Below are 22966 nucleotides of genomic sequence, written 5' to 3'. Positions count from 1 at the left end.
CTATCTCTCTCTCTCTTTCCCCCCATCTCTCCATCCTCAGCCCTCACTCGCCCCGTCTTGCTCCCCTTCCTCTCTCTCTGTGTCGTTGTCCCTTTCCGACATAGACCGCAACCCAAATCCAACCCATACTTTCCGACTAGACCCTGTCCTACCGCCTACCCACACAACGCGTTTCTCGCTTCACTCTCTCTCAATCTTCCCCCTTTCCCCCCCGTCATCCACCATCAACTGTACTGCGCCCTTCAATTCAATTCCTACGAAAAAAATAATCGCGACATCGAACACAGTTCTCGTCGCCTCGCGAATCCTCAGCATCACCATCACCTCCCAGATCTAATCCAAACCCCCCGCAATCATGTCCGGAATGCATCCAGTATGTACTCGCTCCATCTACTTTGCTTTGCTCCATAACCCGCTTAGACCTTATCCCGCCCACTATCGGCGTTGAGGGTGATGGTGGAAGGAGTGCAAAGTTACATGGAGCTATGGAAGAGGAAGATGCATCGCATTGCATCGGCGTCAATGGAATGCGTCGACGCGGAATTTAATGCTAACTTCTGATCTGATGAACAAGGTTCGCCGCAAGAAGCAGATGAAGAAGGGCATCCAGTTTTGCCTGATGGTCTGCGGTGCTTCTGGAACTGGTGTGTTTGCTCTCTCTCCCCCGCTCATCGCTTTCTCCCCTCTCTCCCTCATCGACACTTCATTGTGCAGCTCACTAATGGCTGTGACCTCCCTCTTCTCCCCCAATAGGACGCACTACCTTCGTGAACACACTCTGCGGAAAGAAGGTCCTACAGAGCAAGGATGCCGATGACGCCGAGAACGCACACGTTGAGGAGGGCGTACGGATCAAGCCCGTCACCGTCGGTTCGTTGACGAAGACACCAACCCCGAGAGGTTCCATACCGTGTTTCTGACGTTACCGTGCTGTTGTACAGAGCTCGACGAGGAGGGAACTCGTATTTCCCTGACGATTGTCGACACCCCTGGTTTCGGCGACCAGATCGACAACGAGGCGAGGTAAGAGAGAGATACTCTGCGATGTGGGGTGTCCTGTTCTCGGAACTATGGCTAATTGGATTGCTAGTTTCGGTGAGATCTCTGGCTACCTCGAGCGCCAGTACGACGACATTCTTGCCGAGGAGTCCCGTATCAAGCGTAACCCGCGATTCCGCGACAACCGTGTGCACGCCCTCCTTTACTTCATCACTCCTACCGGCCATGGGTATGTTGCGATCCGTCACACATGTAGTAGTTCAGTACGCTAACAGGAAGTGATCGCAGTCTCCGTGAGCTTGATATCGAGTTGATGAAACGCCTCTCACCCCGTGTGAACGTTATCCCCGTCATCGGAAAGGCTGACTCGCTCACCCCTGCCGAGCTTGCCGAGTCGAAGAAGTTGGTCATGGAGGACATCGAGCACTACCGTATCCCCGTCTACAACTTCCCCTACGACATCGAGGAGGACGACGAGGATACCGTGGAGGAGAACGCCGAGCTGCGTGGACTGATGCCGTTCGCCATCGTCGGAAGCGAGGAGACCGTGGAGATCGGTGGACGGAAAGTTCGCGCCAGACAGTACCCTTGGGGTATTGTTGAGGGTATGTAGCAAGTTTGGCACCGGAGACCTGTTGGGATACATGCTAAGCGAGTGGTACAGTCGAGAACCCAAGGCACTCGGACTTCCTGGCGATCCGATCGGCTTTGTTGCACTCCCACCTCGCCGATCTCAAGGAGATCACCCACGACTTCCTCTACGAGAACTACCGAACAGAGAAGCTTTCTAAGTCTGTGGAGGGTGGTGCTTCTGCGTAAGGCCCCCCTTGTGTTTCCAACTGCTGGTAGCTCATTACTGACTGGATGATAGTTCGATGAACCCCGAGGATCTCGCGTCTCAGTCCGTCAAGCTGAAGGAAGAGCAGCTCCGACGTGAGGAGGAGAAGCTCCGAGAGATCGAGCTCAAGGTGCAGCGCGAGATCAACGAGAAGCGACAAGAGCTTCTCGCCCGTGAATCCCAGCTCAAAGAGATGTATAATCCCCAACTTCCTGGTGTATCGATGCATGATACTAACTGCATACGTGAAGTGAGGCGAGAATGACCCGCGAGGCGAGTGCCAACCATGGGGATCAGAACGGCGACCACGCATAAACGCCAACTGGTCTGTGGGAAATCACCTAAAACGCGCATTGGACGGGAGGAAAGGTCTGCCGATGTTTTGTAATTTTTGTTGTTTTGATATCCACACAGGCGCGGGACGGCGGCAAGAGCGAGCAGGACAGGAATGGGATGGTGATGGGGAGAGATTCTTATACCACTGTTTTTTGAACCAATGTTGGAGAGGGAAAACGAGAAGGGTTGTGGCAGTTGTCGAATGGCTGCTGGTATAGCTAGCAGGGCATAATTTTGTCTCCTTCTCGTATTGGTTTTCCTCTTTTCTTTTTCTTCGTCTTTTCTTTCGACTTTTATACCTTATGCCTCCTTCTGTTTTTTCTTCAGCTACGGGGAGCTTTTTTTTCCCTTTCTTTGTACGAAACCCGACACCTTATCTAATCTCTCTGCTTTTTCGTTGTTTACTCACTAACACATAAATTTTTCCTACGTGTATTCCCTGTGTCTGCCTATCTGTCGTTCGTTTTGCTTTTTCCTAATGTGCGTTATGTTTTCGGGAGTGCGGCGGCAGGATAGTGAATGTGAAGTTGTGGTTCAGCAAAACTGAATACAGAAAGAAGGCCAAAAAAGAAACAGCTCTTAAAGAGAAAAAGATAATCTTCCGTTACGGGGAATTGAACCCCGGTCTGGCCGGTTTAATGCTCTACTTGAGAGCGGCCGATGCTAGCCACTACACCATAACGGATGGTTGTATGTCACTTAACCGGTTTTGTGGATATAAAATTTATGATTGACTGTATGCTAGTAAATTTCTACTGCACTACAAAAAAATTATGTAGAGCCGCAGCATGTCTTCCTCTACCGCCCCACCATCCACAGATCCAGACACACACACCACCACACACAATGTTCCAGCTCGTAACACGACGCCTGGCCGCCGGCGCCGGCGCACGAGCATTCAGCGGCTCGGCCTGCTCCTTCAAGGCGACTGGTTAATCCCACCTTCCCAACCGACGCTTCACTGCCCGCCCCACTAACATGCATTCCCTACTGCAGGCCCGCTCCCAGTCTTCACGTCGACGTCCAACCCAGAACTCGACAAACTGCTGTCGACGATTCAAGAGGAGCTGTTTATCCCGTCGCACCTTCTGCGGCGCCACAAGACGCTGCAGCACCGGCAACGAAACCACCACATCCTAGCCGAGGAGCCGTTAACAGTCGACGTTTCCGGGGTGCCCGTCACGCTGACGGCGAAGTCGCGCGAGGTCCCCGTACCCATCAAGCTGTTCACGCGCGCGCTGGGGCTGATGCAGCAGCCGGGAGACCTCGATGCCATTCCCGGCTTGGTGCAGGGCTACGCTCAGGCGAATAGACGAATCAGGGACGAGCAGGCTGAGAAGCTCGCTCGCATGTGTAACTTCCACGGAAGGACCGATATCCTCATGACGTTGGCGAGGACCGCCGGCAAGAATGGTTTCCGGTTCTCGAGGCCCGCGGCGAGAGAGTTCATGCGCGGCCTCAGGATGGCGGCTATGCTGCCGGGCAAGGAGGCTAGTGTTAAGGCGATCAAGAATGGCCAGGCGCTCCTGAATTGCCTCGGTGAGCCGCTGATGAAGGTGCGCCCTGATGAGAGGCTGAAGAGGGACCCGGTGGTGGTGGGGACGCTGCTGTCGATGGTCGCTAGTACGTCTGTGAAGTTCAATGAAGGGAAAGACTATGAAAACAGGACGAGGCAGTGGGTGCATAGGCTCCAGGCTTGCTGGGAGGATGTGGAGTGGTACCTGGATTTGACTCCGAAGGGAGCGGGGGATAGAAATCCGGTGTACAGGGCCAAGGCTGCGGTGTTGGATTACTTGCCCGTGCTGGAGGGACTGTTTGCGGCTAGGGATATGCTCCAGGGAACGGATCAGAGTGCGTGGTTGGAGGCGGAGAGCGCGAAGCTGAACAACACCGTCGCTGGATGGAAGAAATTCTTGGATGAGAACTCGCCGGGTGAGCAGTTTTGGGGTGTACATGCGTACAAGAGGGTGGCAGAGAGGCTGGCGAAGGAGAAGGAGTTGGCGGCAGAGGTGGAGGGTGAAGTGAGTGATGAGGTATATGAGGAGGCAGAGGAGGAGGTGGAAGACGAGGCGGAAGGGAAGGTGAAGGAGGTTTAGATGTGGAGGGTTCTTGTACAATATCTTCTTTCTTCTATCTTCTTTTCTTCTGGCTGGTGGGATCTACGATGAGTAAAATGCACATAGTCCACACTCACCACGGATCCATATTGTCTCGCCCTTGATCCCTAAGTATATATATACAAATTTTGTGAAATGAAAACAGCCCAAACGCCCATATTAACCCCTTCCAGTGCATACATCCATCTAGTAGTAGTCTTCCCCGCCACCATCGTCGTCTCCATAGCCATCGCTCATGTCGTCGCCATTCTCGAAGTACTGCTCCGCATTATAGTCGTCGTTGTCGTCATCGGAGAAATGATCCTTCTCCTCCTCCTCCTCATCCTCGCCCTCCTCCTTCTCTTCATCCTCCTTCTTTCCTCCCTCCACTTCATCCTCCTCCTCGCCCCCCTCCCAATGCGCACTATCCAGCGCCTCAAACGCGAGCCTCTTCTTCGCGAGCGCCTTCCCGCCCTCACCCACCGCCGCGTTCTCTCCATCAACGCCCAGCGTAACCCACAGCTCCTCAGGAAAGAATCCAATAACATACGGCCTGGCATCAAGCTTCGGGGCGCGCCGCACACGTTTCGCATACTTCATGGAGTAGCGCACGACATCGTTGAACGGATCCTCCATGCCGCGCTTGCGCGCCATCACCGTGTACAGCGGGCCGCTGTGGATCTTTTCGCGGTGGTGGCGGTAGCGCGAGACGATTGCGCGCTCGGCCTTCGATGGCGGGTTCTGTACCGGCGGCACGATCGGCGGGAAGAGCTCCGTCACGCTGTAGTCGGGCTTCAGGTCGTCGCCGCCGAACGGGCCGCCTCCGCCAGGCGCACCACCGCCGCCGCCGCCGCGTCCCCCACGTCCCCCAAATCCTCCGCCGCCTCGGCCGCCGCGGGACATGCTGTTAATTTGTCTGTGTTCGGAAAGTGGCGGGTGATGTCGCAGTTGGGTCGCGGAGTGGGTAGGTTCGTTGGTTGGTGGTGTGTATTTGTGGGTGGTGATGGATGGGTGGGAGTGGTCGTGTGTTGTGTCAAAGGTGTGGTGGGGTGTGAGTCGTGAACTCAGCACGCCGTAAAAATAAAGTGTGTCCCATCTCGTTTAAACTCAAGGCGAGAGTGGCACCTGCACTCTTGGCACCTCACTACAGATCTAATCTACGCTTCCATGCAGTCATCATCAAGATTCAATCGTCGCTCACTATCAAGATCTCAATTGTTGCTCCAAGACGAGACGAACTCCAGCTATGCTAAACAAGAACTACCAACCATCAAAAACAAGCAATCTAAACCAGCTGCTCAATTTCCTTGATGAGCCGATTAACCCTTGCTTCTTTGACCCGTCCAGCTGCACTCTTCATGGCACCTCGAACGTCGAATATTCCGTTCGCAGCTTCTTTGACCTCACCCCCGAGGGCGAGGACCGTACCCATGGCTACGAGGTAGCGGTAGACGGTTTCTGAATCGATTTCTGTACTAGCGCCCTTGGTGACTACTTCGAGGAGAGTCACTGCGGCGTCGATGGATTTGTGTGCATGGATGAGGACGGAGTAACTAGGACACCACATTAACGAACGGGTGTGATATGAGAGGGACATTCACTCACTTCAGCATCAACGTAGCTTGAGCAATTTTGAGGTTGCGGTTCCCAGCAATATTCACAGTTGTCGCCATTTTAAGGATCTGCAGACATAAGCTGGTGGTCATTAATCGTGGGGAGGTGTTCACAAACCTGCTCGAACGCCTCCATCGCATACTGGCGGCCCTCCTCGGTCTGGAACAGGTTGACGAATGCTCTCACAGCCAGCATGGCATTGTTGGGGGATTCCTGCGAGATAGTTCCGAAGTCGTGGAACACGCTGACGAGATCCATCTTCGCCACGAGAGGACTGGCTCCAGCTGACAGTCTCAGAAGATCTAACACTGGAATGAGATGCTGACGGGGCCAATTGCTAATCAGCTTCTCGAGAAGCTGAAGACCTGCAGCCGACAGTGACGGGGCTTTGTTCTTGTCTGCGAGGACGCTACAGAGAGCCTGAAGTGTTTCCAAATCCCCGGCGCCCATAGCGATTTCAGTCTTCCCTTCCTGTACCAGCTGGTCGTTGAGCTGTCTAGTCTTCTTCTCCACAAGGGGTAGGTTCGCCGTCAAGATGGAGAGGTATTCCTTCTGAGGCAGCACCTTGGCATGCGTAGGCGGAGGTCGTGAACTCGAATCAGGCTGTCCGGGGATATATCGGTTCCCGCTTCCCCAAGGATCGTATGTCGAGGTATCCGGTTCGGGCTGCTGGCCAATTGTAGCTCCCTTCGAGTTCTCCACGATGAAGTTGCCAACCGTATCCAGATAGGACAGAGGTAGCTCGTTCTTCTCCAGAAACTTCCGGGCAGCGTCGAACGGATTCTCAGAGGCGTTATATGGCAGCTTCAAAGCCGGTGCCCCCTCCTGGATGTCGACGTCAAACACGAAATCGTACTCCTTCCCTTCGTAGACCCGTTTCCGGTTCGAGCCCATAGCGTCAACAACCTGGCCGACGTTCGCCCATGACTGCGCGCTTGCCGACCACATGTGGGCTTCGACGACCTCTCCATTCCGAACCATTATGACCTGGCCATCTTTGCTGCCCGACTTCTGCAGCGCTTCAATTCCGGGTAGTTTCCCCTTATCGACATCCCCAACTTGGTTGGATGGAATGCTCGACTTGGCCACACTGTCATCGAACTCCTTCAGGAGCTCCTCTGTGGCCCATTTCTTCCCGTCACGAGAAAATACTCTCACGATATTGTCACTGGCACCGGTGGCAATATCGCCAGTTTCCGCGCACGCATCCACGGACCACACACTGATCGCCGGGTGTGTGATGGTCTGAACACAGTCACCGTCTTCGGGTAGTTAGCCAACATAGCCTGTCTTTCCGGTGATAGACCAAGACAAACCCTTCCATATCCGCACCGTCCTGTCTTCACCAGACGAGATGATTTCGCCCGATGGCAACGCCGCAATCGAGTAAATGTAGTTTGTGTGCCCGTACAACTGCTGTAGTTCGTCCCCATCTGCGGACCATATACGGATAGTACTGAAACCCAACGTCAGCATGCGCTTCCGGCAACGGAAGAAGGGGCAAACACTCACGCATCATTGGCGCAGCTCGCAAACAGCCCATTCGGTAATCGGCAAAGCCCTCTGACACAATCAGTGTGATCTTTCAGCACCTTGACGCACTTTGTGCCCTTCCACAGTCTGATAGTCTTATCCGCCCCACCGGTAATGAACTCCGTCTCTGAGACCGCCATCACCGCCCACACGGCTCCCTCGTGGCCCTCGAGAACGAACTGCGTCTCCCAGTTTCTCCAGACACGGGCAGTGCTACAATCCTTCCATCAGCCGGCTTCTTTAAATTGGCAGCGGAAACACCGGTAGTTACCCATCCCAAGAACCGGAAATTATAACTTCGCCAAATGTGTCGAGCGAGCAAACGTTGTGTGCATGGCCGAGCAGTACGTAGCTCGGATCAGGATTCTGTGTTCCGGGTTCTCGAACGTCGATTACAGTGTCTTGACCGCCGCTGACGATAAGGCCTTGTGGTGGATTGCAGTTAGTTAAGGTAATTGGGCGATGAAGGAAGGTTGAGATAGGGTGGGGTTGGACCTTTTGGATGGTCGGGGGTGGGCGCGATGTAGGCTACCGAGTTGACGAAGGCCGCGCCAGTAGAATTGATATGATCATCGAACTGGGTAGGGGATGGTCCTCGCTGCCACAGACGGACGGTGGAATCTCGAGATACGGAAACGACAGAGTCTGGCGATGTGAAGGCTACGTCTCGGACCTGGTGCACATCGCTATGTGAGCTAGCTTCCCCGAGCTTTCGGAGGAGGGGAGCATATACATCATCGTCATGTCCTTTGAGCGACGCAGTGAGCTTGTAGATGGTGGTAGCCATCCCCGATAAGATGGTCGTTGATTGTGGCGGGCTGGAAGACAGTTCGGGATGCTGTTGATGTGGGAAGTTGGGGATGGTTGTGATTGTGGTGGTGTTGGATGTGGGTTTAGTGCGGGACGGAAGCTCAGAGAGATGATGTCGTTTCCGGCTTGCTTGCATCGCTCACCCCCGCCATGGGTGGACACCGCCACACAAGAGATTCAGCGGCATGTCTACTGCTAGTATAGGATCTCTCATCGTTTGGAATCAATTAACGATATTTACCCCAGTCCATTTGAAAAGGTGTTTTCGACGAGTGTAGGAATATAGAGCGCGAATATGGCTGGATAAAGCCTCGAGTTGCAAGTCATGCGGCCACTCTTTCTGTCCCTAGTTAACATACTATCTTCGTCTCACTTGCTGGTTGGAATTCCAGTCGATTGGAGCTTGCACCCTGAAATTCTCTCTCCTTTATGCGGTGGGACTCTGATCTCAGCGGTTGGGCAGCGCCTGCATAGCACGCAGATGGCCATAGAGTTCCCTAGCCCGAAACGAATTGCTTTCGATATTCCTCAGCAAAGCTAATCTAGCTTGAAGAGAGTTAAAACAGGAGAGAGAGTATCGTAGAGCAAAAGCATACAAGAGAACGGGCAGGTGTTGTGTGTTGCCATTCTTTTCCCCGCCTCCGCCTCCTCCTCTTCCTCGTTCTAGAATTCTCCCGCTTCCTTCGACATCACTGCAACCCTCCGCCCTATCCTGACCTAGCCCGCCCCGCCGCAGCCGCGACCTCCTCCACCACCACCACCTCTTCCCCTCCGAGAGCGCGGCCAACGACACCCGTCCGCAACGAAAGAAACAGAAAGAGAAGAAACAAAGACCAAAAGTCGGAAAGTCGGCAGACAAAAATACCGATCACTTACTTGCCCACTTCTCCTATCCAATCTCTCAACACCTTACCGCTTCTTAACGACTTCACGACTCGAGAGTTCACAACTTAAACCGGCCTTTGCATTTCCCATCTCAAGCTTTCCTATAAAGTTCCCCTCCGCCTCTCCTCCTCTAGATACACATCCGCTCTCATTCTCTTCTCCTCCGCCGAGACCGCATCCTCAATCCTGATCGGCCATTCGTCGTGTCTCGGAAACGACCCTCAAATCATCCTCTGAGGAGCATCTTCCCGCTCCAACCTTTCGACACCACCGCCACCCCCAGCCTCGTCCCAAGGCCGCGTCGTGTTGAGACGACCTTATCCTCCTCCTTCCACCACCATCTTCCACCTCGCCCCCAGTCTGATTAACGACCCGTCTACGATACTGTAACGATTTTCTTGTTGAGAACGCGACATCTTCTATAATCTCGAGCTACGAACTACACGAAGCACACGACTTACCTCGCAAGTGACGCCTTCCCTGTTGCTATTGCATACTACTACCAACTATCAACCAACTACACCATAAATCTTTCTACACTACTACTATCACCATGAGTGCAGGCCCTGGTGCATCTAATGGCGGTGCTGGTGGAATTCGTTCGTCTTCTACCCTCCATCTTGCGAAACGTCTGTGCCTGGTTGTGCTGAAGGCGATGTGTTCACAGAGGCCCCGCGTGTCGTTCCTCTGACGTGCCATGGACACTCCCGGCCAGTCGTCCACTTACACTTTTCGCCCATGCTCGGCGACGACGAGTACTATCTGATCTCGGCATGCAAAGGTGACCTTTGTGACGGTCTCCCCTCTCGAGGTTCCATTCTGATGTTAGAGCTCGACAGATAACAATCCTATGCTGCGCGATGGAATCACTGGCGATTGGTGAGAAATTGGTCCTGTTCGGGAAGGTGTAGGACGGGAGGGCATGTCGTGCTGACTGTGCCCCGAAAAGGATCGGCACCTTTCTCGGTCACAAAGGAGCAGTCTGGCAAGCTAGGTTGTCCGGTGATGCCTCGATGGCCGTGACCGCCTCTGCCGACTTCTCTGCGTAAGCTGCTGCATCCTACTAGCTCGTGGTGGTCGAACTAGTGTCTAACGGTGTGTGCAATCGACAGCAAGATTTGGGATACGTTCAGCGGAGAGTGCCTTCAAACGCTCCAGCACAATCACATCGTGCGTTCGGTTACGTTTAATCCCGGCCAGACCCATGTGGCGACCGGCGGCGCGGAAAAGAAGCTTCGCCTCTTCGATCTCAACCGCACGGACTCACCTATCGAGGTCGGCCCCCAGATGCACACCGGAACCATCAAGTCGATCGTTTGGGCGGACCCCACAACGATAGTCTCGGCCTCGGACGACAAGGCGTTGCGGTGGTGGGACGTGAGGTCGGGGAACCTGATCGAAGAATTTGGCGTGAACGAGCTGATCGGCTCGTGCGAATTGAGCCCGGAAGGTAACCTGATCAGCGCCACGGCTGGAAAGTCGGTTTACTTCTTCGAGGCGGGAAGCCGGCGGCTGATCAAGAGCATCACCACCCCGTACGAGGTCTCGTCGGTTGCGCTTCACCAGGCGACCAGAAGATTCATCACCGGAGGTAGCTCGGATACTTGGGTGCGCGTCTACGACTTTGATACGCAGAAGGAACTAGAGGTATACAAGGGTCATCACGGAAGCATATGGAGTGTTGCTTTTTCGCCAGACGGAAAGCTGTATGCCACAGGTTCCGAGGATGGCACAATCAAGCTGGTACGTTGGGTGATACCCGCTCTGTAGATGGATTATGAGGCTGATAGACACCTGTAGTGGAAATACACGGACCAGCCTTACGGACTCTGGAAGTAAAGGGCGTCAATGGCGTTGAGCGCAGGGAAGCTGTTGTATAGATTTGCATTTGGAGTGGGCCGTACAGACAGACGATTGCATACTAGGGGCGAGCCTTTGAATTTCCGCAGAGGAACGTGGAGATATTTGCTTTTAATTGGATGTAGAAAAGGGCCGTACTGCTGTACGTTTGATTGAACGCGGGTTTATACGTTTAAGCTTTAGGCACTCTCGTTTGCTGAGGACAGATAGGGCGGGTTTCATTGGTCATGAACCATGATTCGCTGAAGCCAAGTCTTGTCATGTGACGCGGTAATCTCTAGCCGAATTTTGTTCCCCCACCACCACTCACCTCACCTTCCACGGTCCGCGTCGCCAATCCCGCAGCAAGATAGGAAGCTATGTCGACGACCACCCCGATACTGCGGCCGCTCACGGCGTGCCTCAAGGCGCTCAGCCTCCGCCCCATCTCCGCCCGCACCATCACCACCACCGCCACCGGCGCCATCGTCCTCCCACGCAAAGTCGGCATGGTGCACCAACCCGCCGCCTTCCACAGCCCGCGTACCCCCCTTCCCCTCTCCCTCCCCCCAGTCCCCACCGTTTCCCCCACATACTCACATGTTCTAGACGCCGCTTCCCCCCGGCGCCACATCAAAGTGTACCCGCCGCCGCAGAAGAACGCGAGCAAGTCACCGATCGCGGACCTGACGGTGCAGCAGCTGGCGGTGCTGGACCCGCTGGGGGCGCGGCAAAAGCTGTTCTCGCGGCACAACCGCGACGCGATCCGCGTGGGCGACATCCTGCAGGTGCGCCGTGGCAACGGCGAGCAGCCGTTCGCCGGCGTGCTCATCAATATCAGGCGCCGCGGCGTCGATACCGCCTTCTTGCTGCGTGGCCAGGTCACCAGGATCGGAGTCGAGGTCTGGTTTAAGCTCTATAGTCCTACGATTGAGGGGATTGATCTGGTCCAGAGGGCGAAGAAGAGGGCCAAGAGGGCGAAGCTCTATTATATGCGGTATGTGCGAGTGGGACGGGGAGGGCGTGGGTGCGCGCTAATGAATGCAGTGACCCCAAGCATGATCTCGGATCCGTCCAGAACATCGTTAACCAGTACGTTCGGCAGCGTGCCATGCTTCGTGGAGATGGCAGGAAGGATGGGCGAGGAGCTGGTGGTGGTGCGAAGGGGAAGCACAGGGCTGGCAAGAGATAGTGCTAGCGCGTGGCGGCGGTGGAGGGAAATCTGTATCATAAAGAACATACTACATACGGTATCACTACTGCTCGACTTCCACTTCCTTCTTAACCGCTGCTGCTGCTACAACAACACCGCTCGAGGACATGTCTTTGACCAGTACCTCGCCCATCTCCCGCAGCTTGAATTTTTGTATCTTCCCACTGGCGGTCTTGGGGAATTGGTCACGGATGAGGAAGACATATTTCGGCACTTCCTCCTCTGTAAGTACTGCCCGCTACCATCATCATCATTCAGAGGTAGGGGGAGACATACCGAGATGGTTCGACAACCGTCCCCTAACCCACTCCCTTAATTCCTCGATGTTGACGTCTAATCGGTCCTCGTGCGGGCGTACGAACGTGGCCACCACTTCGCCGTACCGCTCGTCCTTGATCCCGACGCAGGACGCCTCCTGCACGGCGGAGTGTGCTAAGAGGCAGTTTTCTATTTCTAGTGGGTGCTAGTGATGTGTCAGGACTCAATAGGGGCGGTGGGTGAGAATGGAATATGGGAACATACAATGTTCTCGCCGCCGCGGATGATGAGGTCTTTTATACGGCCGGTGATCTACTCCCCCTGATCTCAGCATGGAGATGGGAGAGAGTATTGGGTGGAATGGGATGGGGAGGGGATACCCGGATATAACCCTCACCGTCCATCTCCGCTTCATCTCCGGTCTGTCCACGGCATCAGCCGCTGTTCTCCCCTCTTCCCTCTCGGGTTTCAAATACTAACATGCATCCACACCCTTCCGTCCTCATCCTGCAGCATGACCTCCGCCGTCCTCTCCGGATCCCCCCAGTATCCCTTCTGTACGTTATACCCCGCGATCGCAAGCTCGCCCTTCTGGCCTATGGGAAGGATGATATTGGGGGATTCAGGGTCTACAATCTTTGCGGATACGTGTGGCAGCAGGCGTCCAACGCTGTCGAGGCGCTTTTGCATGGGATCGGTGGTGGTGGTCATGAACGAAACCTAGAAAGGGAGTCAGAAGAGACGGGGGAGGGGAGACGAGACGGGAGGGTGTTAGTTACAGGACTGGTTTCGGTCATCCTGCTCGATTGTCAACAACTACCTCCTGCCCTCGATCCCCTCTCCCTCAATTCTCGGAAAAAACGTACCCATAGCAGATAGCTTTCCCACCCCATCCCATCAGCTATCATCCGCACCTTCCTGAAATCATGAGCACTCACTCAACTCCGTCAAATTCAGCACCTTGTGCAATCGCTTCATCAGCTCCAGCGGGACACTACTGCCCGCGGCAATGCCGGTCCTGAGCTTTTCGAATCCCTCGTACTTCACCTTCCCCGTCTCCAGTAATTCCAGCTCGGAAATGAACATCGTGGGCACTCCGTGCAGAGCTGTGCACCCCTCTTCCTGCACCGAGCGGAGCGTGGCTAGAGGATCGAAACATTCGGCCGGGAAGACGATGGCCGAAGCGTGAGTGGTGCAGGCCAGGTAGCCCAAGACTGCGCCGAAACAGCTGTTCCGAAGTTAGTAAGGGTCTCTAGAGAGAAGTAGGACCGGGGGGGAGGGGGCGGACTGGAATAGTGGAGGTGGACAGCAAACGATGTCGCTGGGTGTCAGGAGCATTCGATCGCCGATTGCTTTGCCGTTGTTCAGGATGGACTTGTGGGTTAGACATGCGGCTTTGGGGGTGCTGGTTGTTCTATCCCCCCCGTACCTATCTCAGCACTCGCCAACCACCGCGCAGAACAGAGACATACCCACTGGTGAACTGAATATTCACCACATCATCAGGACTCAGGCCCTCCCCCAGGCCCAGCCCCATCTCCTTGGCGTCCCCATCCCTCGCCACATCCTCAAACCTGACCAAGCCCTTAACACCCTCGAATTCCCCCCGCCCCTGGGAATTATCCACGACAACCACCCTCACCCGCCCCCCCTCGCGCTCCAACTCCCTCAGCAACGGGCCATTACTCCTCGGACTCCTAAACGGCAAATGTGTCTCAGCCCCGACGACGAGATGTCGCGCGTCGAGATGTCTTATGGCAGCCAGCACCTGCGGCACATTAAAGCTCGGGTTCAGCGGCACGAGCACCGCGCCCAGGTGGAACAGCGCGTACGTGATCACGGCGAACTCGATGCCGTTGCCGAGAGAGACGCAGACGCGCGCGCCCCGGACAACGCCTTGTCGTCGCAGCCCGGCTGCGAGCGTCAGTGATTGCCCAAGAAGCTCGTGGTAGCTAAGGCGTGTAGATTGGTGCCGCGATATGACCCTGCGGCGAGAGGGGGGGAGTCAGTTGATGTGTACACGGGCAATAGCTAGGACGGGCGCGACGTACGCTGTGCGATCGCCGTGCTCCCGGACGGTGTCGATTAGGTGCTGTCCGACGGTTTGGTGCAGCAGCGGGGGCTGGTATCGTGTTCTCGGCTTTAGTACCTATGTGTGCCCTGGGCCGGGCGGATGTGGGAGATAGGTAATGACAGAGTTCACGTACAGTGGTAGGACCATCGTAGCAGCTCTGTGTCAACAGCGACCTCTTCGCGGTCCATTGGCACCTCCGGAACAGCAGCAGCGGCGGCGGCGCACGGCGAGAGAAAGATCTTAGAGAAGCAGAAGCAGAAGCTAATGAGCGCATGAGTGGAGACGTCATCATCGAAGTTATGTAACTACCTTTACAGCACGGTATATTTGGAGGGCAGACGGGGGGAGGGTATTATATGAGGTATGGGGTTTCTCCGGCGGGGAGGGGGGGCTCGGCGAGCTGCAGCTTTCCCCACAAAATACGCACGGACTCCCTCGGTTGTGCCCGAAGCCGGCGGTTCCTTAATGCGAATGTGGGGGAGGCGCAGATTCCCGGAACTGCATGGCTGGGTTGGATCTCACTGTGGCTGACGGATATGTGGGTTTGTGCATTGTACTTGTGCACGTGAAAATGATGACCGTATGTAAGTAAATAAGTAATGTACAGAAGGAAGGCAGAACAGAAAGGTATCACCGCCGCCGCTGGCGTGAAGAATGCGAAGATATCAGAAAACATAGTAAAGAAAAACAGCACAACCAAGAAGTCATAAAGCAAGAAACTAAAAATCATCATCAAAATCAAAAGAACTCCAGGATACCCCTCATCCAAATCAAAAATCCCGAAACAGATGATCATACTCCACAAACATGCTCTCAGGATACTCCTCGTCCGGACTCGGTCCCGCAGGATCGTACGTCTCGAAGTACTGCGTATCGCCATGGTACCTCAGTTTTGGCACGAGGGGCCCCTATACTCGCACATCAGTAGCGAACAAGGCGGACAGGGATTCGAAGGTAGTGCTCACATCCATTCTCTGCGCCTCCAACTCTCTCCAATTAATTCCATTGAAGAACGGGTGTCTCATGACCTCGTAGCCACCACCTTTAAGATTTCCGAGCCGCGCGGACAGGTCCTTGGTACATAGCCGCTGTATTATATCCCGTGTATTGGGCTGCAGCCATGTGGGGTACACGATCTTGGAGTCCACGATCTTCTTGTAGATTTGGATTGGCGAGTCCGCGTAGAACGGAGGGTATCCGAGCACCATCTCGTATATTAATACGCCCAAAGCCCACCAGTCTACCGCTTTGCTGTGACCTTTGCTTTGGATCACCTATGAGGGTCAGTGATTGGACGGAAGGGTTTATTGACTATTTTAAATATGTGGGCTTACCTCGGGGCTGAGATACTCGGGTGTGCCTTCAATCGCGCAATGTCGGTCAGTAATATACCTGTTTCCACCGTCATACACAGAGCATCTTACCGCATAACGTATAAGTCTCACCTGTGTCCGCCTCCATATTAGCCCTTCATCCCCCTGTACATCACAGTATAAGAAGTACTCACGGTCTCCCACGACCTTCGCAAACCCAAAATCCACCAACTTGACATGCCCCCGCGCATCGATGAGGATGTTCTCCGGCTTCAGATCTCGATATACCACTCCATGATTGTGGAGGAATACGAGAATCAGTGTTATCTCGGCCGCGTAAAATTGTGCTACGGTGTTGTCGAAACGATGCGCTCGGCGGAGGTAACCAAACATTTCGCCACCTGGGAGAAAGTCTATAAGCTGATGTCCGCGCATAGGAGCGCAGTTGGCTCTTACCTGGTGAATACTCGAGCTGCGGGATGTCAGCGTTGGAGCTCAAGATGTCCAAACGGAAGAAGTACTCACGAGGATATATAAAGACGCACGATCTTGCCAGGAAGTCAAGTACGATGTAATAAACGGATAATGCCGACACAGCTCAAGAATATTCTTCTCGTTCTGGATCTGTTGTTCCCAGCATTATCAGCACAGCTCCAGCCCAACAGCTCACACTCGAGCTCCACGCGCAGACGAAATTTAGCACCATACATGTTCAACTTGCTTCAGCCGAATGACTGGTCGATCCGTTAGTCGCTAAAACAAAAAAACAAACCGTCCATTCCACGGACCGGTGCAAAATCACTCCGATTCTCACTCACCATCTGATTTTCGCAACTGCTTCAGCGCATACAGGGTTGGCTCTGGTGCGTCTTCTTCTCCTTTGGGCATCACTAGCCTACAACGCAGGAGGCGGTTAACGGACGGACAGCCCTTCACACGGCAAAGTAACCTACCAAACTTTCGAGAAGGTTCCGGTACTGCGCCAGTCAGCCACGGTCTCTTTCTCTCTCTCGGGGAATGTATGGAGCATACCCAAGTATCTTGACCAAATGGAAATCATCCACACTCGTCTCTCTCACCGGCTCCGAGGCCGACGGCGACGCGGGTTCGGGGTGTAGCCACTCGCGCGACCCCTCCATGGTGATGTCTTCCACCTCCTCCTCCCGCGGTGGTGCTTCGGGAGGCGGGGTAAGTAGCTGCCCTCCTCCTCCTCCTTCTCCGCCGTTGCTGCTGCCGTCGCGAGAGCTCGTCGTTGCGCTGCTGTGCACCAGTCGCCGGATATCCATCCCACCCGCACTTGCTATGTCGATACGTCGGCGCTTGTTCGACGATTGCGATGTGTTCGCACGACGGAGGTCGTGGTCAAGATCGTGGTCAAGATCGTGGTCGTGGCTCGCCAGTGTGTGCGGTTCCGCGCAGACGCTGCGAGAGGTGGGGTGGGGTAGCTAGGTAGGTGGGTAGGTACTTGGTTAGTTACGCCGGTGTTTCGGATTCGGGATGTCGCGCACACCTTGGTTATCCGTCAAGTTGTCCCCGGGCCAGCGATCTCTTAATTGCCGCTGTTATGGAAATCCGCACTGCGCTGGTCTGGTCTGCTGCGTTGGGTTGGCGATTTGATATAATGCGATGCGATTCCGGCTTGCTTTGTCTTTGTTCGGAGCAACAGTCGGCAACCCCGGCAGAGGTTGGTCGGGGAACTGGCTTTAAGTAAAGTAAGATGGGGATTACCAAAGCCTTCCCTCCACAGTTCAGTTCAGTTCGTCGGGATGAATTGCCGTGTCGTACCTAAATAGGTGTTGGTGTTGTTGCTGGTGGTGGTGGTGGCGGTGGTGGTGGGTGGGTAGGTAGGTGTGCGCTTTAGCTCACAAGGCACCTCTCGAGTAGCTATTTTCTTTTGTTAAGGGTCTCGTCTCGTCTCGTGGGGCGAAGGATAATCACACGGCGCGGTCAGCGGAAAGGCGGGATCGAGGTCTTAGATACGAGGCGCCTGCCAGCCAGAAGAAAAACAAGGAATGGCAGATGACAACGCTGCGCTTTGCTTCACTTCACTTCACCGTTTAGGACGCCGCCGACATTTCTATGTGGCTGATTTCTTTGGGCTGCTGCCGCCGCCGCGCATAGAGGAGAAGTCGAAGACCCGCTTGCTACATCATGCACAACTTGCTTTTCCCACGGCGTCTCTGCTCTTCTCTTCCTCTTTTTCTTTTTTCTCTCTTTCTCTTCGAGTATCTTTAGCTCGGCTCTTCCCCCCCGTGCTCATCGCGGGGTTGCATGGGATGGCTGGCTGGCTGGCAGGAGACATCCGACGGCTATTCTATGTACTCTACGTACTCTACATACTCGACTCTACCCACTGCAACTCGCGCTGAAAGTGTTTATATCGAGATCCATGCCTGGAGATATGCCGAATGACGTCGTCGATCAGTACAAGGGCGGGGCAAGGCCGTCACGATTCACGAAAAGGCATTTGCACGCGGCCGGTATTGTGGAGCCCCAGCCCAACAAGGCATATTCGCCGTGAGTCGCCGTGAGTCCGAAAGGTGAGGAGCCCTGGAGACTTTGCGGGGCCAACCGACTTGGGGAATTCGGATTCTGAGAAACGACGGCCAGCTCAACTAGGTATGATACACACGGTACACGCGGGTAAGCCCTGTTTTGTATCATACATAACTTTTCTAAACGGCATCATAGCCTTGCGTCGGCGGGGGAAGGCTGAGGCGGTGCTCTGGCATGGTTAATTACTTGGAGTAGCTGGATCCGGTCTTCGGCGATTCTCCACAGCGAGACTCTTGAGGGCGCCTAAGGCCAATGTAACGGCGGGTGCCCTTGAAAGCTGATCGGCCCTGTCTTCACAGTCCGCCCGACCGACCATGCCTGGTAGGCCTCGGGAGTCGGGAGACAGCTGGTATGTACGTAAGGCTGGTGCCTTCAAGTCTTCGCATCGAGATTCGAGACCTCGACGGAACTCCCGAAAACCCAGCCGATATGTATTCCCCCCGCCGGTGACTTGCGCACTTAAGCGGCCAGCTTTAAACAGAAAAGTCCCCAGAACGATACGAGAACGGCACCAAGGTAAGTACACGCTTGTACGAGGTCGAATAGGTACCTACCACTGTTTGCACAGAGCCTCCACGAGGTCATGAACGGCGGTCCTTAGTTACTACCTAGTACATAGAGCCAGACAATTCCTCACTGGCAACTGAGCGCAAGTTGCAACCCCCAAGTCGGATGAGAATAAGTACTCTACATATTCGCCTGGACTGCCGCAGTCGGCGTATATCTGCTGATCCGATCTTGACCCTTGCAGATCAGTTCAAGGTTGCATATGACGAGTTTCGTCAAGATCTTCAGTGACATATTCTACATACATACATACGGGCGGCGGCAGCGGCTGTCGTCGCGTCCAGTCGGGTGGAGCCATGGCTCATGCGGTACATAGAGGTACCGTGGTGCAAACACTTCACTTCGTACCCCGACTCCCCGAGTTCCTATCGAACACAACCACAACGTAATCACGGCGGGGCAGGGTTTATGTCAACACATAACAGCGGCAACCACTGGTGCACTGCTAGCTACCTTGCCGATAGAACGGAAAGCGACATGTACATTGTAGGCGAAGATCCGCGGCACGCAGGTGGGGCTGGTAAGAACCTGCATGGATCCATGGTGCGGGGTTGCGGGGTTGCGGACGGTTTAGCGATAGTTACAGGACTCCTTACATACGAAGATTATCACTCTCCTTGGAATCTGCAGCATTCATATGATGTCACTCGACTTTATGAGCTCGACTGCGGAATTGCGAAATTGCGAAATTGCGAATAGGTAGCCGAGCAGGAAGGCCGCCATACAGTAGAGTGAGTCATGGGCTGTGAGGCGGGCGAGAACTGGAGCCGAGGAGGAAGAGAAGAAGAAGAAGAAGAAGAAGAGGGCGGCAGGATAAGAGGCGACAGATGATTGGGGCGGTCGAGTGGGCGCCAGGCGGAGGGCAGTGGGAAACCCACACTGTGACACCGGGTCGGAAGGTAGTGAGGAAGACGCAGATGTAGGTACACAGTCATGATCTAGGTGGGTATCAACGCCGAATGTTATAATGTATGATGATTAAACAAACAAAACGAATAGCAGCTCAGACTCTCACCTTACCGTCCCATTCAGCTATATACCTACTTCCTAGATGAAAGGACTTAACCAATACCTAATACCCAACGTCACTGCCTTCATTCAAGCGTTAGCAGTTCCGGACCTGTAAGGCTGTACCAAATTCTAAGCTTGAGAGGAGGGATGGAACAAACATGTTCTGAGTATTCGAGGATGTGCACACTTCCGTATCGCCTGTACTATATACCTACCATGTATTCCACACTGTCTATTCTGCGTACATAGGAAAAGCCTGCCGCTGCAGCCAAACGTGCCCGTCCGGCAAACCGAGAAACCCTACCAGGTATAAGTACCAGGGGAACAGCGAAATCCGGAGCCGGGCCCAACCGGCTCTTGGACGGCCGGTAAATGCTCGTCTGTATGTATGTAAGAAGCGGTATCGAACGGGCTACAGAAATCACACAATCACACGGCGAGATCGAATTCTGGAGTCCGGAGTCTTGACTCTGGAACGAGTGAGAAGATATGGGGCTACCTACGTAAGTGTAGCTAGCAAGTGATCAGATCACCTCGACGGACCACATATACCGTATCATACATATCCGCCTGAAATGCAGGAAGTGAACATCTGTTTTGGAAAGAGAAGTATCATAGACGGGAATATGAGGTATGAAGCACGCTATGAAAACGTTCTGTCAAAGTTTCGACGCGTCACGCCGGAGATGTTGGCGCGGAGGCGCGGATAAAGTTCGCCCAAGTGCTGCACAGGGCGGGTAACCTTTGCGGCACCTGGGGCGAGTAACTTCGGCGGTATCTGGGGCGAGTATGTAACTTTCGGCGGTACCTAAGGCGAATAACTTTCGGCGGTATCTAGGGCGAGTATGTAACTTTCGGCAGTACTAGAGGCGAGTAACCTTCGGCGGTACCTTAGGAGTAACCTTCGGAACTAGACGGACCCAGAAGTCTGAAGTCTGAAGTTTGTGTGTATATAAAGAGAGACCTCGCTGCTGCTGATGTTGCTGTATCGAATTGATTATCTCTGCTCCTTCTGCCTACATATTCCAACATGTTCTAACCACCACAGTTACTAGTTTGGATCTCAGTATGCCAGCGGTCTGGTGATCCTTACTCCATCAAAGGTGTATGTACTGGTACGGGAGACCGGCACAGCAGCCTCCAGTTCGATTGGGTATAGCTAGCCAATTTAAGGTGCATGCGGGAGCCCCGCATTACCAGTATTCTGCCGGACTCCTGGAACTTCGGAATCCGGGACTAGATGATCCCATCCCTCGGTCCGATCCACGGCACCAGGTAGATGCCAGTTAGCCACAAAATCTCACTCGCGGGGTATTGGAAATCCGCGTGCATGAGTGGGTAGTAAGGAGACAGATACACCGAGATACCCAAGCATCCAGGCATCCCAGCGCTCTTGCTCGCGAGGCTAACTAACGTTGCTTTTTTCCAATGTGGAAATTGTCGAGGGTTAGCCTGGGGATTCGCCCGTGGGCACTAGGAAAGCTTGAGGGCGGCGACGGCGGGGGCAGCGGCGGGGAGCGGACAATGCTCAAACGTGAACCGTCTCGTGTGTCATATAGGGAGCCGAGAGCTCCTATGTACTTGCAGTCGGAGGAGGAGGATATAGTTATTGCATCGGTGTTGCGTGTACGTATCCGGACGCGCGCTGGCCGAAATCGTCGTATGTTCTGCTGCGGTCCCCGAACGGACCCAGGCTTTCACTGCGTCTGTCGATAGTACGGTATGTACCGTGCGTGTTCAGTGCAGCAATTGCTACATGTACCCGCCGTTAGTAGTTGGCCGCCTCCCCGCAACGCCACAATGAGGCTCGATCCCCGAGCTCAAGACGCCATCGTCACATAAAGTACCGGTATGTACGGCATTTTGCCAGGCGCAACGCTTGCACGGTTGCACCCCGGTGAATCGAACGTTCCGGCTCGACAAGTTTCCCCTTCTTGCATGCCTCTCAAACACACCGCCGGGATGCCCTGCATGATCCAAGGATCCGGTGACTCCGGGGAGCTGAAAAGCTCCCAAAGGGGGGTGCTGGACGCGTATCCCTCGCGAGTTCTCGACATCGATATCATGGGGGAAGGAGCTGAGCCAAGCCTAGCCTTGCAATGGCCATTTAAACACGCTGTTTACTCAACCGAATCCAACCACCAACCACGTTGCGTTGACTTGGCAACTGCTTTCCCCGCACGTGACCATGCGAACTCCGGCCACTTCCACACACGCGAAGAGATAAAAAAAAAGGGACACCCGACTCGGATGGGGAAGGGCTGAGAGTTGAAAGGTGTTTGCATGCATGCAAGGAACCACTGCGAATCGCAACGGAAAGTCTCGAAGGAGCTACATGCTCTAGATACGACGAACGAGTTCCTTCTCCGTCCCTTTCGCTGCTGCACCGCATCTGTTTGTCTGTCTCCAGTGCCAAGCATCGTTCTGAGATAGAAAAAAAGCACGGGTGCTCCGGAATTCATTCTAAGGGATTCATTCATCGTCAACTGGGAGGAATACGAATCATTCATCGTCAACTCTCCCTCACAATCACTCCCCAGTACCTAGGAGGAATACAGTACCGATACCGATATCGATATCGATATATCTCCCTAAGGTTCCACCCACTCGAAAGTAAAAGTTACGCAGCGTGTTCGCTGGCTACATACTTTCCTATCCGTCGCGCGCCTGTATCCGCTCCCCGCCCACGCCACTCAAACTCTACCAACCACCAACCACCAACCTTTAGCTAGCATAGGTACCCGCAACCTAGATATCTACTGCGCCGACAGCCACATCCCGCCGAAACTATCCAAGTCGCGCCGCCCGCTCAACCCAACTTACCCTCCGTTCGATATCTCCAATTCACCGCCCGCCTATCCCATTTCCATCAGCCCCTCTTACATGTCAAACGGATAGAAGGTACTGTCCATCCCCATTCTATTACCGCGCTTGCTGGCTTGCGGCTTGCTGGCTTGCTATCCCCCCCGAGCAGTCGCTTCCCGCCCCCGTATCCGAGTCCCTGATCCCCCCATCCCCCCATCC

General features: G+C 54.4%; 10 protein-coding genes and 1 non-coding gene across 11 annotated transcripts; 5 read left to right on the top strand and 6 right to left on the bottom strand.

Moving 5' to 3' along the window:
• Positions 1-565: 565 nt before the first annotated feature.
• BZA05DRAFT_424216 (septin-1) lies at positions 566-2152 on the top strand (the record flags this gene model as incomplete). Its single annotated transcript, XM_051485904.1, has 8 exons — positions 566-644; positions 754-870; positions 942-1023; positions 1091-1228; positions 1288-1604; positions 1664-1814; positions 1871-2032; positions 2089-2152. The coding sequence occupies 8 exons, from the start codon at positions 566-568 to the stop codon at positions 2150-2152; spliced, it is 1110 nt and encodes a 369-aa protein (XP_051342610.1).
• A 620-nt stretch (positions 2153-2772) lies between these two features.
• BZA05DRAFT_t64 lies at positions 2773-2858 on the bottom strand. The gene has a single exon. It is a non-coding gene; the product is annotated as a tRNA-Glu (tRNA).
• A 113-nt stretch (positions 2859-2971) lies between these two features.
• BZA05DRAFT_388668 (uncharacterized protein) lies at positions 2972-4354 on the top strand. The gene is made up of 2 exons (XM_051482699.1): positions 2972-3104; positions 3170-4354. Exons 1-2 carry the CDS (start codon positions 3020-3022, stop codon positions 4267-4269), a joined length of 1185 nt encoding a protein of 394 aa, XP_051342609.1. The 5' UTR covers positions 2972-3019; the 3' UTR covers positions 4270-4354.
• BZA05DRAFT_388666 (DNA-directed RNA polymerase III, subunit Rpc31) lies at positions 4355-5341 on the bottom strand. Its single transcript, XM_051482698.1, has one exon. It carries the CDS (start codon positions 5170-5172, stop codon positions 4477-4479), a length of 696 nt encoding a protein of 231 aa, XP_051342608.1. The 5' UTR covers positions 5173-5341; the 3' UTR covers positions 4355-4476.
• Positions 5342-5459: 118 nt separating this feature from the next.
• BZA05DRAFT_388664 (WD40-repeat-containing domain protein) lies at positions 5460-8599 on the bottom strand. The gene is made up of 8 exons (XM_051482697.1): positions 8150-8599; positions 7912-8089; positions 7688-7841; positions 7396-7629; positions 7200-7339; positions 6001-7145; positions 5875-5951; positions 5460-5822 (listed from the first exon to the last, which is right to left on the bottom strand). The coding sequence occupies exons 1-8, from the start codon at positions 8360-8362 to the stop codon at positions 5555-5557; spliced, it is 2409 nt and encodes an 802-aa protein (XP_051342607.1). The 5' UTR covers positions 8363-8599; the 3' UTR covers positions 5460-5554.
• BZA05DRAFT_202302 (uncharacterized protein) lies at positions 8458-8815 on the top strand. Its single transcript, XM_051479509.1, has one exon. The coding sequence runs from the start codon at positions 8552-8554 to the stop codon at positions 8765-8767; it is 216 nt and encodes a 71-aa protein (XP_051342606.1). The 5' UTR covers positions 8458-8551; the 3' UTR covers positions 8768-8815.
• An 849-nt stretch (positions 8816-9664) lies between these two features.
• BZA05DRAFT_424214 (WD40-repeat-containing domain protein) lies at positions 9665-10950 on the top strand (the record flags this gene model as incomplete). Its single annotated transcript, XM_051485903.1, has 6 exons — positions 9665-9710; positions 9779-9892; positions 9951-9990; positions 10061-10156; positions 10224-10854; positions 10912-10950. 6 exons carry the CDS (start codon positions 9665-9667, stop codon positions 10948-10950), a joined length of 966 nt encoding a protein of 321 aa, XP_051342605.1.
• A 344-nt stretch (positions 10951-11294) lies between these two features.
• Positions 11295-12193, top strand: BZA05DRAFT_388660 (translation protein SH3-like domain-containing protein). Its single transcript, XM_051482696.1, has 3 exons — positions 11295-11493; positions 11560-11947; positions 11998-12193. The coding sequence occupies exons 1-3, from the start codon at positions 11331-11333 to the stop codon at positions 12140-12142; spliced, it is 696 nt and encodes a 231-aa protein (XP_051342604.1). The 5' UTR covers positions 11295-11330; the 3' UTR covers positions 12143-12193.
• Positions 12194-14066, bottom strand: BZA05DRAFT_388654 (long-chain-fatty-acid-CoA ligase). The gene is made up of 10 exons (XM_051482695.1): positions 13894-14066; positions 13710-13835; positions 13360-13649; positions 13288-13300; positions 13201-13219; positions 12902-13141; positions 12802-12843; positions 12686-12733; positions 12440-12626; positions 12194-12376 (listed from the first exon to the last, which is right to left on the bottom strand). Exons 1-10 carry the CDS (start codon positions 13956-13958, stop codon positions 12207-12209), a joined length of 1200 nt encoding a protein of 399 aa, XP_051342603.1. The 5' UTR covers positions 13959-14066; the 3' UTR covers positions 12194-12206.
• Positions 14066-14903, bottom strand: BZA05DRAFT_201918 (uncharacterized protein). Its single transcript, XM_051479508.1, has 4 exons — positions 14629-14903; positions 14473-14543; positions 14254-14406; positions 14066-14189 (listed from the first exon to the last, which is right to left on the bottom strand). Exons 1-4 carry the CDS (start codon positions 14785-14787, stop codon positions 14174-14176), a joined length of 399 nt encoding a protein of 132 aa, XP_051342602.1. The 5' UTR covers positions 14788-14903; the 3' UTR covers positions 14066-14173.
• Positions 14889-16783, bottom strand: BZA05DRAFT_388633 (kinase-like domain-containing protein). Its single transcript, XM_051482694.1, has 9 exons — positions 16627-16783; positions 16517-16542; positions 16334-16432; positions 16265-16280; positions 16003-16209; positions 15920-15940; positions 15830-15855; positions 15461-15769; positions 14889-15403 (listed from the first exon to the last, which is right to left on the bottom strand). The coding sequence occupies exons 1-9, from the start codon at positions 16694-16696 to the stop codon at positions 15266-15268; spliced, it is 912 nt and encodes a 303-aa protein (XP_051342601.1). The 5' UTR covers positions 16697-16783; the 3' UTR covers positions 14889-15265.
• Between the last annotated feature and the right edge of the window lie 6183 nt (positions 16784-22966).

This window comes from Tricharina praecox (assembly GCF_024521635.1).
Source record: "Tricharina praecox strain CBS 144465 chromosome Unknown BZA05scaffold_4, whole genome shotgun sequence".
In the NCBI taxonomy this organism is placed as follows: domain Eukaryota; kingdom Fungi; phylum Ascomycota; class Pezizomycetes; order Pezizales; family Pyronemataceae; genus Tricharina; species Tricharina praecox.
The sequence above is the reverse complement of the archived record's forward strand: the minus strand, read 5'-3'. Positions and strand labels throughout refer to the sequence as shown.